Source organism: Haematobia irritans, chromosome 4 (genome assembly GCF_050003625.1).
Source record: "Haematobia irritans isolate KBUSLIRL chromosome 4, ASM5000362v1, whole genome shotgun sequence".
NCBI classification, from domain to species: Eukaryota; Metazoa; Arthropoda; class Insecta; order Diptera; family Muscidae; genus Haematobia; species Haematobia irritans.
In genome coordinates, this window is record NC_134400.1 from 192,871,035 (window position 1) to 192,890,398 (window position 19,364).

Here is a 19,364-nt window from a genome sequence, read left to right on the forward strand (position 1 = left end):
CTAAAGTCGGGCGGGGCCGACTATATTATACCCTGCACCACTTTGCAGATCTACATTTTCGATACCATATCACATCCGTCAAATGTGTTTGGGGCTATATATAAAGGTTTGTCCCAAATACATACATTTAAATATCACTCGATCTGGACAGAATTTGATAGACTTCTACAAAATATATAGACTCAAAATTTAAGTTGGCTAATGCTCTAGGGTGGAACACAATTTTGGTAAAAAATATGGGAAACATTTAAATCTGAAGCAATTTTAAGGAAACTTCGAAGAAGTTTATTTATGATTTATCGCTCGATATATATATATATATATATATATATATATATATATATATATATATATATATATATATATATATATATATATATATATATATATATATATATATATATATATATATATATATATATATATATATATATATATATATATATATATATATATATATATATATATATATATATATATATATATATATATATATATATATATATATATATATATATATATATATATATATATATATATATATATATATATATATATATATATATATATATATATATATATATATATATATATATGTATTAGAAGTTTAGGAAAATTAGAGTCATTTTTACAACTTTTCGACTAAGCAGTGGCAATTTTACAAGGAAAATGTTGGTATTTTGACCATTTTTGTCGAAATCAGAAAAACATATATATTGGAGCTATATCTAAATCTGAACCGATTTCAACCAAATTTGGCACGCATAGCTACAATGCTAAGTCTACTCCCTGTGCAAAATTTCAACTAAATCGGAGCAAAAAATTGGCCTCTGTGGTCAAATGATTGTAAATCGGGCGAAAGCTATATATGGGAGCTATATCTAAATCTGAACCGATTTCAACCAAATTTGGCACGCATACCTACAATGTCAATTCTACTCCCTGTGCAAAATTTCAATTAAATCGGATTAAAAGATTGGCCTCTGTGGTCGTTTAAATGTATGTATTTGGGATAAACCTTTATATATAGCCCCCAACATATTTGACGAATGTGATATGGTATATAAAATTTAGATCTACAAAGTGGTGCAGGGTATAATATAGTCGGCCCCGCCCGACTTTAGACTTTCCTTACTTGTTTTTCATTCGTTTTGTTATTGTTGGTTTTTTTCTTTAATCATTGTTGTTGTTTTTGATTTCAGCTTAAAACCATGCATTGACTAAACTACAAGTGTAGCTTAACCAACAGAGGAAAATAATGTTTTGACAAATTTTTCTATAGAAATAAAATTTTGACAAAATTTTCTATAGAAATAATTTTTTGACAAAATTTTCTATAGAAATAAAATTTTGAAAAATATTTCTATGGAGATAAAATTTTCTATAGCAGTAAAATTTTGACAAAATTTTCCATAGAAATAAAATTTTAACAAATTTTTCTATAGAAATAATTTTTTGAAAAAATTTTCTATAGAAATAAAATTTTGAAAAAGATTTTTATAGAAATAAAATTTTCTATAGCAGTAAAATTTTGACAAAATTTTCAATAGAAATAAAATTTTGACAAAATTTTCTATAGAAATAAAATTTTGAAAAAGATTTCTATAGATATAAAAAATTTTTATAGATATAAAAATTTTCTATAGAAATATATTTTCGATAGCAGTCAAATTTTGACAAAATTTTCCATAGAAATAAAATGTTGACAAAATTTTCTATAGAAATAAAATTTTGACAAAATTTTCTATAGAAATAATTTTTTGACAAAATTTTCTATAGAAATAAATAGGATGGACATATTTGATGGAGTATGAGACCAATGTTGCTATGCGTTACAAATGGACTGACAATGTAATGACTATCGTATGGTACTTTCATACAATTACTTGAACAGACCTATTATTATTTGGTACTTTACAAATACCTAATGATTGATATATCAATACGGCTATTAAACAGACGCATAACATTTTGCAAATCAAACTCTCTCAATCCAAACTCGATTCGTTGTAGATACAAAAATCATTATCACATTGTTTAACAAGGGGCAGTTAGTAGAATAATTTAAGTTATTTAGTTGATTGCACTCTACACTCTAGAGCACACGCTATTCATCCGGTCTTCGGTTGTGTTTTTGTTTTGTTTTCAGGGCATTCGACAATTGACTTTAGTAGTAGCTCAGATTGCCATCTAACCAGCACAGCACATTTTCCGCTCGCTGACCACAACGGCAATGTCGAAGAAGATAATGACAAAGACGATGGCAAAGCCAACAGTTGTCGCCTTCGTTTTAGGACTATTCATTGCCTGCCTAATACTGACAATGCCGACCTTAGCTACTGGTCGTATAATGAGATACATCGATGTAAATGAGAATCCCCAGGTGAATACGGACAATGAAAATCCAACACCCATTGTGGGTATATTGACTCAGGAGGTATCGCAATTGATATTGCGTAAATATCCCAATAGTACATTTTCCAGTTACATAGCAGCATCATATGTGAAATTTGTTGAAGGAGCCGGTGGACGAGTGGTGCCTATATGGTAAGTAAAAGTGATATTTTTCGATATTTATTGTTTAAAAAAATTATTTGTTTAGAATTAATTAACCAGTGTATTTATTATTTATGAAAAAAAAACCCCTCAATATGAATGACAAAACACAATGGCATTATATACAATAGCTTTATGGCAACGTTTTAGAACCGGACTATGTTTTCATGACGTTGAATCTTGTATTTGCCTTCGATATTCTAAGGCCAAATCAAATTGCAATCATCAGTGTAGTCATTCATTTGAATATTGATTTTGAATTAACGGTCATTGTCTGCAGCCTCACTGTGCATCGAATCTCTTCGTAACGGTTTTGTATATCCATAGGGAGTGAGAGAGAGCATTCATTTTATGAATGACATCTCAACAGATGTTATCTCATTTACTTAAGACTTGTTTACATGGTCAAGAACATGTAAACAATATTTTAACATAATGTAATGTTTCTCTCATAATGTAAAATAATGTGCTCTCAAAAAATAATGTTAGTCAGATAATGTACAAAGCAAAGGAGTCTTAATGCAGAGTGGTCGTATGAAATTGGTATGTACTAGAAAGTTGTTCATAATTTTATAAGCTATATTTTTCCCTTAATTGCTTGGTAAAATTTTCAAGAGCTGTAGTCGAAAAAGGGAAAAATCGGTGATAAAAGTGATAATTTGATCGATATTTTTGTGGTTTTGAGCATGAAGATGACATTTTTATACCCTGCGCCACACTGTGGAACAGGGTATTATAAGTTAGTGCATATGTTTGTAACACCCAGAAGGAGACGTGATAGACATATGGTGTCTTTGGCAAAAATGCTCAGGGTGGGTGCCTGAGTCGATATAACCATGTCCGTTTGTCCGTTCGTCCGTCTGTCTGTGAACACATTTTTGTGATCAAAGTCTAGCTCGCAATTTAAGTCCAATCGCCTTCAAATTTGGCACATGTTCCTAATTTGGGTCAGGATAGAACCCTATTGATTTTGGAAGAAATCGGTTCAGATTTAGATATAGCTCCCATATATATCTTTCGCCCGATATGCACTAATATGAACCCAGCAGCCAGAGTTTTATCCCGATTAGCTTGAAATTTTGCACAAGGAGTACTATTGGTAGTATAGTCATGTGTGCCAAATTTGATTGAAATCGATTCAGATTTAGATATAGCTTCCATATATATTTTTCGCCCGGTATGGACTTATATGGCCCCAGAAGCCAGAGTTTTGGTCCAATTTGGTTGAAATTTTGCACTAGGAGTACAATTACTAATATAGTCTTGTGTGCCAAATTTAATTGAAATCGGTTCTGATTTAGATGTAGTTCCCATATATATCTTTCGCCCGATATGGACTAATATGGTCCTAAAAGCCAGAGTTTTGGCCCAATTTGGTTGAAATTTTGCACAGGGAGTAGATTTAGCATTGTAGCTATGCGTGCCAAATTTGGTTGAAATCGATTCAGATTTAGATATAGCTCCCATATATATCTTTCGCCCGATATGCACTTATATGGACCCAGAAGCCAGAGTTTTATCCCGATTAGCTTGAAATTTTGCACAAGGAGTACAATTGGTAGTATAGTCATGTGTGCCAAATTTGATTGATATCGGTTCAGATTTAGATATAGCTTCCATATATATTTTTCGCCCGATATGGACTTATATGGCCCCAGAAGCCAGAGTTTTGGCCCAATTTGGTTGAAATTTTGCACTAGGAGTACAATTTTGTGTCAAATTTGATTGATATCGGTTCAGATTTAGATATAGCTTTCATATATATTTTTCGCCCGATATGGACTTATATGGCCCCAGAAGCCAGAGTTTTGGTCCAATTTGGTTGAAATTTTGCACTAGGAGTACAATTAGTAGTGTAGTCAAGTGTGCCAAATTTTATTGAAATCGGTTCAGATTTAGATATAGCTCCCATATATATCGTTCGCCCGTTTTACACTCATATGACCACAGTGGCCAATCTTTTACTCCGATTTAGTTGAAATTTTGCACAGAGAGTAGACTTAGCATTGTAGCTATGCGTGCCAAATTTGGTTGAAATCGGTTCAGATTTAAATATATCTCCCATATATAGCTTTCGCCCGATTTACAATCATATGACCACAGAGGCCAATTTTTTGCTACGATTTAATTGAAATTTTGCACAGGGAGTAAAATTAGCATTGTAGCTATGCGTGCCAAATTTCGTTGAAATCGGTTCAGATTTATATATAGCTCCCATATATAGCTTTCGCCCGATTTACACTCATATGACCACAGAGGCCAATTTTTTTGCTCCGATTTAGCTGAAATTTTGCACAAGGAGTAGAGTTAGCATTGTTGCTATGCGTGCCAAATTTAGTTGCAATCGGTTCTGATTTAGATATAGCTCCCATATATATGTATGTTTTTCTGATTTCGACAAAAATGGTCAAAATACCAACATTTTCCTTGTTAAATCGCCACTGCTTAGTCGAAAAGTTGTAAAAATGACTCTAATTTTCCTAAACTTCTAATACATATATATCGAGCGATAAATCATAAATAAACTTTTGCGAAGTTTCCTTAAAATTGCTTCAGATTTAAATGTTTCCCATATTTTTGACTAAAATTGTGTTCCACCCTAGTGCATTAGCCGACTTAAATTTTGAGTCTATAGATTTTGTAAAAGTCCAAATCGAGTGATATTTAAATGTATGTATTTGGGACAAACCTTTATATATAGCACCCAACACATTTGACGGATGTGATATGGTATCGAAAATTTAGATCTACAAAGTGGTGCAGGGTATAATATAGTCGGCCCCGCCCGACTTTAGACTTTCCTTACTTGTTCTGACTCAATATATTCAGCACTTTTGTTGGCCGAGTCAAGAGCTACAACTTTGTTGAAGACTGCAACAAAAATTAATAACAATTTTTGATGCGAAAATTACAAAAAAGTGCTCAAAATAGAATTTTGCGAAAAACTTTAGGGGCTCAATAAAAAACGGACGGCAAACAATCTAGTAAAATGCAGAAATTACTTTTCTCCTTTCATCGAGTACTTTCGGCTGAGATAAGTGATTTTTTGTTTATAATCAAAAATTTGAATTTTGCCTCACAGTGTTATTAGAGGTCATATACTCACACCACGTAACGAATTTCAACCGGTTCGGATGAAATTTCCATAGGTCAAATCGGTTTACATGTGGGCCACACCTAAATTTGGTCCGATATAACTCATTTACAATGATATCCGACCTACATCAATAACAACTACTTGTGCCAAGTTTCGTGATTTCAACAAACGCACATCGCTAGATCGGCTCAGAATTTGACCTCAAGCCGGAATATGTACACAGTCTCACACAAGTTTACATACCCCTGAGTTTGTTACCTCTTAATTAATTAATTTACTAAAACCAATGGATATACATGCATATTTTCTAAAATTTGATTATTTAAAGAAAATATAAATTCTTTAACCGTATGTAAACTTATGTGAGACTGTGTATATACTTAATGGGGTCTGAGACACGGTTGCCACAGTTGGTAGAATTCTATCAAAAATGTTTTGGTAGATTTTGCGAAACACACTTCTCCACCTAAGAGGTACTTCAATTCTCTATAGAAATATAATTTTGGAAAAATTTTCTATAGAAATATAATTTTGGAAAAATTTTCTATAGAAATAAAATTTTGGAAAAATTTTCTATAGAAATATAATTTTGAAAACATTTTCTATAGAAATAAAATTTTCGAAAAATTTTCTATAGTAATAAAATTCTTACAAAATTTTCTATAGAAATAAAATTTTCGAAAAATTTTCTATATAAATATAATTTTGCCAAATTGTCTATAGAAAGAAAATTTTGACAAAATTTTCTATAGAAATAATATTTTGACAAAATTTTCTATAGAAATAACAATTTGACAAAATTTTCTATAGTAATAAAATTTTGACAATTTTTTCTATACCCTCCGCCATAGGATGGGGGTATACTATATATCTGGGTCGTGGTGAAATTCTGAGTCGATCTGAGCATGTTCGTCCGTCCGTCCGTCTGTTGAAATCACGCTAACTTCCGAACGAAACAAGCTATCGACTTGAAACTTGGCACAATTAGTTGTTATTGATGTAGGTCGGATGTTATTGCAAATGGGCCATATCGGTCCACTTTTACGTATAGCCCCCATATAAACGGACCCCCAAATTTGGCTTGCAGACCCTCTAAGAGAAGCAAATTTTATCCGATCCGGCTGAAATTTGGTACATGGTGTTAGTATGTGGTGTCTGACAACCATGCAAAAACTGGTCCACATCGGTCCATAATTATATATAGCCCCCATATAAACCGATCCCCCGATTTGGTTTGCGAGGCCTCTAAGAGAAGCAAATTTCATCCGATCCGGCTGAAATTTGGTACATGGTGTTAGTATATGGTCTCTAACAACCATGCAAAAATTGGTCCACATCGCTTCATAATTATATATAGCCCCCATATAAACCGATCCCCAGATTTGGCTTGCGGAGCCTCTAAGAGAAGAAAATTTTATTTGAGCCGGCTGAAATTTGGTACACGGTGTTAGTATATGGTCTCTAACAACTATGCAAAAAATGGTCCACATCGGTCAATAATTATATATAGCCCTCATATAATCCGATCCCCCGATTTGGCTTGCGGAGCCTCTAAGAGAAGCAAAATTCATCCGATCTGGTTCAAATGTGGAACGAGGTGTTAGTATATGGTCTCAACATCCATGCAAAAATTGGTCCACATCGGTTCATAATTATATATAGCCCCCATATAAACCGATCCCCAGATTTGGCTTGCGGAGCCACTAACAGAAGCAAGCCGATCCGGTTGAAATTTGGAACAGATTTTGACCTCCGGAGCCTCTTAGAGAAGCAAAGTTCATCCGATCCGGTTCAAATTTGGAACGTGGTATAAGTATATGGCCACTAACAACCAGACCAAAATTGGTCGAGCCAAAAATAATCTACCAAAATTTTATTTCTATAGAAAATTTTGTTAAAATTTTATTTCTATAGAAAATTTTGTTAAAATTTCATTTGTATAGAAAATTTTTTTCATAATTTCATTTCTATAGAAAATTTTGCCAAAATTTTATTTCTATGGAAAATTTTGTTAACATTTTATTTCTATAGAAAATTTTGTTAACATTTTATTTCTATAGAAAATTTTGTTAATTTAATATATACCATGTATGGACTTACTTACAATTTAGAAGACGGTGTTAGGAGGTTTTAAGATACCTTGCCATCGGCAAGCTTTACCGCAACTCAAATATTTCGATTGTGGATGGCAGTGTTTAGAAGAAGTTTCTACGCAATCCATGGTGGAGGGTACATAAGCTTCGGCCTGGCCGAACTTACGGCCGTATATACTTGTTAGAAATAAAATGTTGACAAATTTGTCTATAGAAATAAAATGTTGACAAAATTTTCTATAGAACTCAAAATTTTATTGATGTTTTGGTTAAAGCTTAAAATCATGCGTTGACTAAACTACAAGAGTTGCATATTTGGGATTTTTTTTTAATTTGTTTGATTTGTGGTAAAATTTTCTTCAAATTTTTGGAAGGTTATTGATGGCACTAGTGGCAAACGTAGCCTGAGGGTAAATAAATTAAATTAAAAAAAAATTCACAATAATATCGCATGTTCCTTCTTAGTATTTTTTCTGGAGGTATCAATTCGTCATATTGCTATGATAAGAACCAATACATTGTTTATTTTGATAATTTCAAGTGTTATCTAACTTCTGATTTATACTTAGGAGTTATTGCTTTAAATAAATACAATCAAATCTTAAAAAAGAATCAATAAAATCAATGATATTGTCATCATGCAGAGTGCTACTTTAGATAGTGGGAAAATAAAAGTAATACAAAGTACAAGTAACAACCTCGATTATTTATAATTAAAATATTTTAATAAATTTGATAATTTAGATTCGTTATTACACAACGTATTTGCTAGACTGACAGAAATAGCGGATATAATAAAGTCAGAAAACAAACACAACTTGGTTTTTTAACCCTTATACTACGTTGGGTATTAGGTCGTATTTTTCATCACCGAATTTTTTACTGCCCAGCAAAAAAGCATCGCCACAAAAGTAATGAAAATGTTCTTTTTGGATCCGGAAGTGGTGCAAAATTGACGCAGAAGCGATGAATTTAACATGGGCTTGTCATAGGACGGAAGTCTTCCATTTCAACAGCCGTTGCACTGAATTTCCATGACTTCTTTAGGTGTGATCCGAATTCAATGTTTTGGATGTAAATTAAAAAATTCTGTGATTCTATTCAAAGTGATGCATGCTGATATTACAGGGTCTTTCCTCTCGATGTCCTTTGTCCGTTGAAAAGTTTGTTAATTCTTATAATCACAATTTTTTTCTTTTTATTTTCCAGGATCGGAAAATCTCGAGATTACTATGAAGATATACTATCTAAAATCAATGGGTAAGTTTGACGATTTATTCTGATATAGTTTTCTCTTTTAAATATATCTTCGAATTTTTTTGAAGTGTTCTATTACCTGGTGGTGCTACATATTTCAATCAATCCGATGGTTATGCTGATGCTGGTCGTCACATTTATGAAATTGCCATGGAAATCAATGATGCTGGTACATATTTTCCAATTTGGGGTACATGTTTAGGTTTTGAATTGATGGTATATGTTACGGCAAATGGAACAGAACCCCGAACCTATTGTTCATCATCGGCCCAAGCTTTACCTCTGGAATTTAGAGATGGTGGGTAAAAAAAAGTACATGTAAGGGGTCTTCATATTTAATTAATATTATTGTGATTTGTTTATTTTTAGGTTTTCAAAAATCTCGTATGTTCCGCAATGCTAGTGATGAAGTTATAAATATTTTTAAAAATTATCCAGTTACAGCCAACTTCCATATGTATTGCTTTACATTACAGGTAATGCAGTAGTTGCGTGTTCCTTTTAGTTGTAATTTGATTTATTTTGTATTATAATTTATTTTTATTATTCTTTTGAAATTCTTTTGTAGACATTTGCCGAAATGAAATTGGATACAATGTGGAGGGTGATGAGTCTTAATCACGATTGGGATGGTAGTGAATTCATTTCTACAATTGAACATGTAAAGTAAGTACAAGGAAATTTATATTAGAATGTCCTGCATTCGGGATGAAGTTGATTTTTGATGGTAGGACGGGCCTATGTCGATCTATATAAACAAAGCACTTACCCAGGCATACATAGGTTAGGTTAGGTGGCAGCCCGATGTATCAGGCTCACTTAGACTATTCAGTCCATCGTGATACCACATTGGTGAACTTCACCTGGGTATACATAATATGCTGCTCTCATGGAAAAACTATATGCTCATTTTGTCTATTCTCTTTGTCACTCTCTTTTCTCCCAATACGAATTTTAATATTCAAGTTAAATAATCTTTAGACTTAAGCATAGACAATTTTTGGCGAAGCTTCTTTCAAATGTCAAGCGAATTCACTCTTCACAGTTTACATATGTCACGTATTAACATATGTGACCCAAACGTTTAATGCTAATTTAGGATCAATATAGTTTTGTACTTAAATATATTTTGTTTAAAAAATTCAGCCCGAAACATATTTTGTTTACATCGCAACGAATGAAAAATATATGTTTTCGATCAGCGTAGATTAGAACAAATTTAATGAACATCGTACGTTTTTGCCAAAACAACCGATAAATATATCAGCCCTAGGTTAGGTTAGATTAAAGTGGCAGCCCGATTAATATTCAGGCTCACTTAGACTATTCAGTCCATTGTGATACCTAAGCCCTAAATCAAAAGTCAGCTAATTCTAGTCGAACTTTTTCCATTTCTGTTTATTGATTGCATTTCAACATGAAAAGAAGACTGATATCCAATTCAGTAACAAAAGCGTCGCCATAAAAGAAAAATACTCTTGTTGCATCCAGAAGTGATGCAAAATTGGCGCAGAAGCGATGAGATTAAGCCCATGGTTTGTCATAGGACGGATGTTCACCATTTCAACATTCGTTGCACGGAATGACTTATAAAGTTTCTATAGAAATAAAATTCTGGCAAAATTTTATATAGAAATTTTGATAAAGTTTTCTATAAAAAAGTATATACGGCTGTAAGTTCGGCCAGGCCAAATCTTATGTACCCTCCACCATGGATTGCGTAGAAACTTCTAAGAAAGACTGTCATCCACAATCGAAATACTTGGGTTGTGGTATCTTAAAACTTCTTAACATCGTTTTCTAAATTGTGAGTTAAGGTTGAATTACACACCATGCGTCAATCCGTGCGTTGATGGAAGGGTTGATTTTTTTCTGTTTGCGGCAGACTATTCGAGCTTTCGATTTCAAAGAGAAATTTCAACTCTTCAATCATCGGACGCATTTAACGCGTTGAACGCATGGTATGTAATTCTACCTTTAGTCCATACGTTGTATATATTAGACAAAAAAGGTATGTATAGGTAAGTCTACAAATAATTACGAATCGATATCGACTTTTTGCACGGTACCTAGAGAGCCAGAATTGAAATATGGGGGTCACTTGTATGGGGGCTATATACAATTATGAACTTGATATAGACCAATTTTTGTGTTATTGGGGATCTATTTATCTGAGGGCTATATATAATTATAGACCGATATGAACCTAGTTAGGCATGCCTAGTTAGGCATGGTTGTTAACACAACAAATTTCAACTGACTCAGATGAAATTTGCTCCTCCAAGTGGCTCCAAAATCAAATCTCGGGATCGGTTTATATGGGGGCTATATATGATTATGGACTGATATGGACCACTTTTGGCATGGTTTTTAAATATCATGTACTAACATCACGTACCAAATTTCAACCGAATCGGATGAATTATGCTCTTCCAAGGGGCTCCGGAGGTCAAATCTGTGGATCGGTTTATATGGGGGCTATATATAATTATGAACCGATTTCGACCAATTTTTGCATGGGTGTTTGCGGCCATATATTAACACCACATACGAAATTTCAACCAAATCGGTTGAATTTTGCTCTTCCACGAGGCTCCGGAGGTCAAATCTGGTGATCGGTTTATATGGGGGCTGTATATAATTATGGACCGATGTGGACCAATTTTTGTTATGGTTGTTAGAGACCCTATACTAACACCATGTACCAAATTTCAGCCGGATCGGATGAAATTTGTTTCTCTTAGAGGCTCTGAAAGCCAAATCGGGGGATCGGTTTATATGGGGCTATATATAATTATGGACCGATGTGGACCAATTTTTGCATGGTTGTTTGAGACCATATCCCAACACCATGTACCAAATTTCAGCCGGATCGGATGAAATTTGTTTCTCATAGAGGCTCTGAAAGCCAAAACGGGGGATCGGTTTATATGGGGGCTATATATAATTATGGACCGATGTGGACCAATTTTTGCATGGTTGCAAAAACACACATGCAAAAATTGATCGAAATCGGTCCATAATTATATATAGGCCCCATATAAACAGATCCCCAGATTTGACCTCCGGAGCCCCTTGGAAGAGCAAAATTCATCCGATTCGGTTGAAATTTGGTACGTGATGTTAGTATATGGTATCCAACAACCATGCACGAATTGGTTCATATCAGTCCATAAGTATATATAGCCCCCATATAAACCGATCCCCCGATTTGGCTTGCGGAGCCTCTAAGAGAAGCAAATTTCATCCGATCCGGCTGAAATTTGGTACGTGGTGGTAGTATATGATATTTAACAACCATGCCAAAAGTGTTCCATATCAGTCCATAATCATATACAGGCCTCATATAAATCGATCCCGAAATTTGTTTTTTGGAGCCTCTTGGAGGAGCAAATTTCATTCGAGTCAGTTGAAATTTGGTACATTGTGCTAGTATATGGCCGTTAACAACCATGCCTAACTAGGTCCATATCGGTCTATAGTTATATATAGCCCTCAGATAAATAGATCCCCAATCACACAAAAATTGGTCCATATCAAGTTCATAATTGTATATAGCCCACATATAAGCAACCCCCATATTTCAATTCTGGATCTCTACGTACCGTGCAAAAGTCCATATCGATTCGTAATTATTTGTAGACTTACCTATACATGCCTTTTGTGTCTAATATATACCACGTATGGACTAACTACCATGTATGGACTAAAATTTAGACAACGATGTTAAGAAGTTTTAAGATACCACAACCCAATTAACAGGTTGGCTGATAAGTCCCCGGTCTAACAAAGAAAAACACATTTTATTGGTAAAATTCGTTTTTATTATTCAACATAGTTCCCTTTAAGAGCGATACAACGATTATAACAACCTTCCAATTTTTTGATACCATTTTGGTATTACTCCTTCGGTTTTGCCTCAAAATAGGCCTCAGTTTCAAAATAGGCGATCACCTCTTCATTGCAGCCAAATTTTTTCCCTGCGAGCATCCTCTTGAGGTCTGTGAACAATAAAAAAGTCGCTGGGGGCCAGATCTGGAGAATACGGTGGGTGGGGAAGCAATTCGAAGCCCAATTCATGAATTTTTGCCATCGTTCTCAATGACTTGTGGCACGCTCCAATAACGCCATATAATAGTCACTGTTGATGGTTTTTCCCTTCTCAAGATAATCGATAAAAATTATGCCATGCGCATCCCACAAAACAGAGGTCAGGGGACTTTTGAGTCTTTCCACACTTCGGAGACGGTTCACCGGTCGCTGTCCACTTAGCCGATTGTCGACTGGACTCAGGAGTGTAGTGATGGAGCCATGTTTCATCCATTGTCACATATCGACGGAAAAACTCGGGTGTATTACGAGTTATCAGCTGCAAACACCGCTCAGAATCATCAACACGTTGTTGGTTTTGGTCAAATGTGAACTCGCGCGGCACCCATTTTGCACAGAGCTTCCGCTTATCCAAATATTGATGAATGATATGACCAACACGTTCCTTTTATATTTTCAAGGCCTCTGCTATCTCGATCAACTTCATTTTACGGTCATTCAAAATCATTTTGTGGATTTTTTGGATGTTTTCGTCGGTAACCACCTCTTTCGGGCGTCCACTGCGTTCACCGTCCTCCGTGCTCATTTCACCACGCTTGAATGTTGCATACCAATCAATTGTTGTTGATTTCCCTGGGGCAGAGTCCGGAAACTCATTATCAAGCCAAGTTTTTGCTTCCACCATATTTTTTCCCTTCAGAAAACAGTATTTTATCAAAACACGAAATTCTTTTTTTTCCATTTTTTTCACAATAACAAAAGTGGCTTCACAAAAGACGCTCTATCTCACAAACTAATTGACTTACAGACGTCAAATTTTGACACGAATCATCTGAAGGTTGGTACTTTATAAAAATAATATGCATTTAATACAAGCGGCGCCATCTATGTGTCAGATCGGGGACTTATCAGCCAACCTGTTTGTGGATGACAGTCTTTCGTAGAGGTTTCTACGCAATCCATGGTGGAGGGTACATAAGATTCGGCCTGGCCGAACTTACAGCCGTATATACTTGTTTTGCTTCTATTACTAACTAAAATGTATTGGTTGTTTTTTTTTTTTGAATTTAAAATCTTTCAAGCCTTTACACAACCTAATACACCCGTGGTGAACAGAGAGACAGATTTATGCAAACTCCTAAAAGTATGCTACTGAATTATTAACTAATTTTATTTGCATTATTCATACAAATGACTATTGCCGTATAAATTCTTTATTCTCTTTTTTTTCAGATATCCCTTCTATGGTGTACAATTTCATCCGGAGAAAAATCTTTATGAATTTATACCAAATCGTAATATAACACATACGACACGTGCCATAAAAACATCACAATATTTTGCCGATTTCTTTGTGGGTGAAACAAGACGCAATCGTCAAATGTTCACAAATCAAACCGAAGAAATGGAATCGCTAATTTATAATTATGCTCCAAAATATACGGGAGCAATTGGTTCGTCATTCGAGCAACAGTATCTATTCGATGAACAGTCTTTATTGCGTAACGATGGTGTTGGGAAAAGAGCTGCAGCATGGTTAAGTTTGATTGCAGTGCTCCTGGTTCATCGACTTTGGGTGTTATGATTGAAGCATAGAAATCGAAATAAATGAAAATGATGAATTATGCCTTATGTACCTTTGATTTAAATATTTTTTTGAGATTATTTACATAAATTTCCTATTTGTAAATAGGAAAATGAGCATTCAGTTATAAACATTTTTTGAAATGTACAAAAAGAAAGAAACTTTGTAGAATTGTAAGAGAAAAAGAGGATTATATTTTGGGTGTATAGAGTGCTTAAATACTAAAATCTTTTATAAATGTATGTTTTGCTTATTATGTGAACTAAAGTGATTGTAATTAGTATATTAAACTAATTTGTATCTGATATGCAAGAATAAATGGTAAGGAAGTGAAAAAGCTCAAATATTGTATGGAGCCAATAAATATGACAGACATATACGATTTCCACAGTTGGTAGAATTCTACCAAAAATGGTAGAATTTTTACTGTTTGGTAGATTGGTAGAATTCTTGATGTTTAGGTAGATTTTAAATTTTTTTGTAGATTCTTGATGTTTAGGTAGATTTTAAATTTTTTTGTAGATATTTTGACCAAATTTTTTATAGAAATAAAATGTTGACAAAAATTTAATATGAAAATACAATTTTGTAAAAATTTTCTCTTAAAAATAAAATATTTCAAAAAATTTCAATAAAAAATAAAATTTTGCAAAAATTTCTATAGAAATAAAATTTTGCAGAAATTATCTATAGAAATAAAATTTTGCAAAAATTTTCTATAAAAATAAAATTTTGCAGAAAATTTCTATAGAAATAAAACTTTGAAATCATTTTCTATAGAAATAAAATTTTACAAAAATTTTCTAAAGAAATAAAAAAATTTGCAAAAAAAAAAAAATTCTATAGAAATAAAATTTTACAATATAAAAAAATTACAAAAATTTTCTATAGAAATAGATTTTTGGCAAAATTTTATATAAATTAAATTTTGCAAAAAAAAAATCTATAAACATAAAATTTTGATAAAAGTGTTACAAAAAATTAAAAAAAAGAGATTTTAAATTGGACAGATTTTTGGTAAAGTTTTCACAAATTTTGGTAGATTTTTTTTTTGGCACAAGTGGCAACCGTGCAAACATATGTATTGTAATATAAATCAAAATGTTTTTTTTCGACTTTTTAAAGATAAATTTATGTTTGATGTATTGAAAGTTTAATGCTATCGGGCGTCAATTAAATTTTCCAATTGTTTTGGAAACAAGTCTGCACTCAAAAAAAAAAAAAAAAAAAAAACTTGGGTCCAAAGATTTCGACCTTCCCTTAACCCTCTAATGCCCCATTGATAAAATACTAAAGGTTTACGATACAAAAGCAAGAAACGAAACAAGAAAATCCACTATATACTGCAAAGTCTCTTATAGAATTTTGACTAAGTTTTGGTTTTATTTTATCTACTTTTGTAGTCGTGAGGTTTATATTACTAAAAACTTCCCGTTTTATCGAACACCGCCTAAATGTGAGTTTGGGCATGAGAGGGTTAAGGGTTTTTGTATTGATTCCGAGCCAAACTAAAAGATCTCAAATCGGTGTAAACTGTGAAACGTTTTGGGCAAACGAATGAGAAAAACGAGTGAGTGGGGGAACATAACATTAAACGTTTTTATCATAAATGGAAAGATTCATTATATCAGTTGATTTAAAGGCAATTTCTTTAAATTAGAATTTTGTTTCTTTACTTTAAGGAAAATTTGCCTAACTTCAAAAACATACGAATTTAACAGAGGGATGCAAGTTTCCAAAAAAAAAGGAAGGAAAGTCGAAAGTCGGGCGGGGCCGACTATATTATACCCTACACCACTTTGTAGATCTAAATTTTCGATACCATATCACATCCGTCAAATGTGTTGGGTGCTATATATAAAGGTTTGTCCCAAATACATACATTTAAATATCACTCAATTTGGACAGAATTTGATAGACTTTTACAAAATCTATAGACTCAAAATTTATGTTGGCTAATGCACTAGGGTGAAACACAATTTAAGTAAAAGTAAATATGGGAAACATTTAAATCTGAAGCAATTTTAGGGAAACTTCGTAAAAGTTTATTTATGATTTGTCGCTCGACATATATGTATTAGAAATTTAGGAAAATTAGAGTAATTTTTACAACTTTTCGACTAAGCAGTGGCGATTTAACAAGGAAAATGTTGGTATTTTGACCATTTTTGTCGAAATCAGAAAAACATATATATGGGAGCTATATCTAAATCTGAACCGATATCAATAAAATTTGGCACACATGACTATATTACTAATTGTACTCCTAGTGCAAAATTTCAAGCTAATCGGGATAAAACTCTGGCTTCTGGGTCCATATAAGTGCATATCGGGCGAAAGATATATATGGGAGCTATATCTAAATCTGAATCGATTTCAACCAAATTTGGCACGCATAGCTACAATGCTAAGTCTACTCCCTGTGCAAAATTTCAACCAAATTGGGCCAAAACTCGGGTTTTTAGGACCATATTAGTCCATATCGGGCGAAATATATATATGGGAGCTATATCTAAATCTAAACCGATTTCAATCAAATTTTGCACACTTGACTGCACTACTAATTGCACTCCAAGTGCAAAAATTCAACCAAATTCGGCCAAAAATCTGGCTTCTGGGGCCATATAAATCCATATCGGGCGAAATATATATATGGGAGCTATATCTAAATCTGAACCGATTTCAATCAAATTGTGCACACTTGACTATACGACTAAGTGGTATGTTTGTACAAAATTTCAAGCAAATCGGTATAAAACTCTGGCTGCTGGGTCCATATTAGTGCATATCGGGCGAAAGATATATATGGGAGCTATATCTAAATCTGAACCGATTTCTTCCAAAATCAATAGGGTTCTATTCTGACCCAAATTAGGAACATGTGCCAAATTTGAAGGTGATTGGACTTAAATTGCGACCTAGACTTTGATCACAAAAATGTGTTCACAGACAGACGGACGGACGGACGGACAGACGGATATGCTTATATCGACTCAGGGACCCACCCTGAGCATTATTGCCAAAGACACTATGTGTCTATCTCGTCTCCTTCTGGGTGTTACAAATATATGCACTAACTTATAATACCCTGTTCCACAGTGTGGCGCAGGGTATAAATATGGGAAACATTTAAATCTGAAACAATTTTAAAGGAAACTTCGCAAAAGTTTATTTATGATTTATCGCTCGAAATATATGTATTAAAAGTGTAGGAAAATTAGAGTCATTTTTACAATTTTTCGACTAAGCAGTGGCGATTTTACAAGGAAAATGTTGGTATTTTGACCATTTTTGTCGAAATCAGAAAAACATATATATTTGAGCTATATCTAAATCTGAACCGATTTCAACCAAATTCGGCACGCATAGCTACAATGCTAATTCTACTCCTAGTGCAAAATTTCAACAAATTTGGGCAAAAAATCTGGCTTCTGGGGCCATATAAGTCCATATCGGGCGAAAAATATTAATGAAAGCTATATCTAAATCTGAACCGATTTCAATGAAATTTGGCACACATGACTATAGTATCAATTGTGCTCCTTGTGCAAAATTTCAAGCTAATCGGGATAAAACTCTGGCTTCTAGGTCCATATAAGTGCATATCGGGCGAAAGATGTTATGGGAGCTATATCTAAATCTGAACCGATTTCAATAAAATTTGGCACACTTGACTACACTACTAATTGTACTCCTAGTGCAATTTTTCAACCAAATTGGGCCAAAACTCTGGCTCCTGGGTCCATATTATTGCATATCGGGCGAAAGATATATATGGGAGCTATATCTAAATCTGAACCGATTTCAATCAAATTGTGCACACTTGACTATACGACTAAGTGGTATGTTTGTACAAAATTTCAAGCAAATCGGTATAAAACTCTGGCTGCTGGGTCCATATTAGTGCATATCGGGCGAAAGATATATATGGGAGCTATATCTAAATCTGAACCGATTTCTTCCAAAATCAATAGGGTTCTATTCTGACCCAAATTAGGAACATGTGCCAAATTTGAAGGCGATTGGACTTAAATTGCGACCTAGACTTTGATCACAAAAATGTGTTCACAGACAGACGGACGGACGGACAGACGGACAGTGTGGTCATATGAGTGTAAATCGGGCGAAAGATATATATGGGAGCTATATCTAAATCTGAACCGATTTCAATAAAATTTGGCACACTTGACTATAGTACTAATTGTTTTCTTGTGCAAAAATTTAAGCAAATTAGGATAAAACTCTGGCTTCTGGGGCCATATAAGTCCATATCGGGCGAAATATATATATGGGAGCTATATCTAAATCTGAACCGATTTCATCCAAAATCAATAGGGTTCTATTCTGAGCCAAAACACATACTTGTGCCAGATTTGAAGTCGATTGGACGAAAACTGCGACCTAGACTTTGATTACAAAAATGTGTTCACGGACAGACGGACATGGCTATATCGACTCAGGAGCCCACCCTGAGCATTTTTGCCAAAGACACCATGTGTCTATCTCGTCTCCTTCTGGGTGTTGCAAACATATGCACTAACTTATAATACCCTGTTCTACAGTGTGGCGCAGGGTATAAATATTTTTATCTTTCTAATGCATTCTTGCTTGTTTTTGCATTAAAGCTAATAGAAACCCATCTTGAGCTGCTACGTAATGTGACTTAATGAATTTCACCACACTTGCATAATGCATTAGGTGTAATTGCATCATTCATCCCTAAAAC

The 19,364-nt window shown here is 33.7% G+C and overlaps 1 protein-coding gene across 1 annotated transcript in view; it reads left to right on the forward strand.

Moving 5' to 3' along the window:
• Positions 1–15,027, forward strand: part of l(3)72Dp (gamma-glutamyl hydrolase) — a 28,076-nt gene extending 13,049 nt beyond the window's left edge. Inside the window, exons 2-7 of the mRNA XM_075304752.1 lie at positions 2,150–2,547; positions 8,956–9,006; positions 9,072–9,301; positions 9,373–9,479; positions 9,572–9,669; positions 14,287–15,027. Coding sequence (XP_075160867.1) covers positions 2,234–2,547; positions 8,956–9,006; positions 9,072–9,301; positions 9,373–9,479; positions 9,572–9,669; positions 14,287–14,638 — 1,152 coding nt within the window. The 5' untranslated portion in view covers positions 2,150–2,233 and the 3' untranslated portion in view covers positions 14,639–15,027. The remainder of the gene's footprint in view (positions 1–2,149; positions 2,548–8,955; positions 9,007–9,071; positions 9,302–9,372; positions 9,480–9,571; positions 9,670–14,286) is intronic.
• The last annotated feature ends 4,337 nt before the right edge of the window (positions 15,028–19,364 follow it).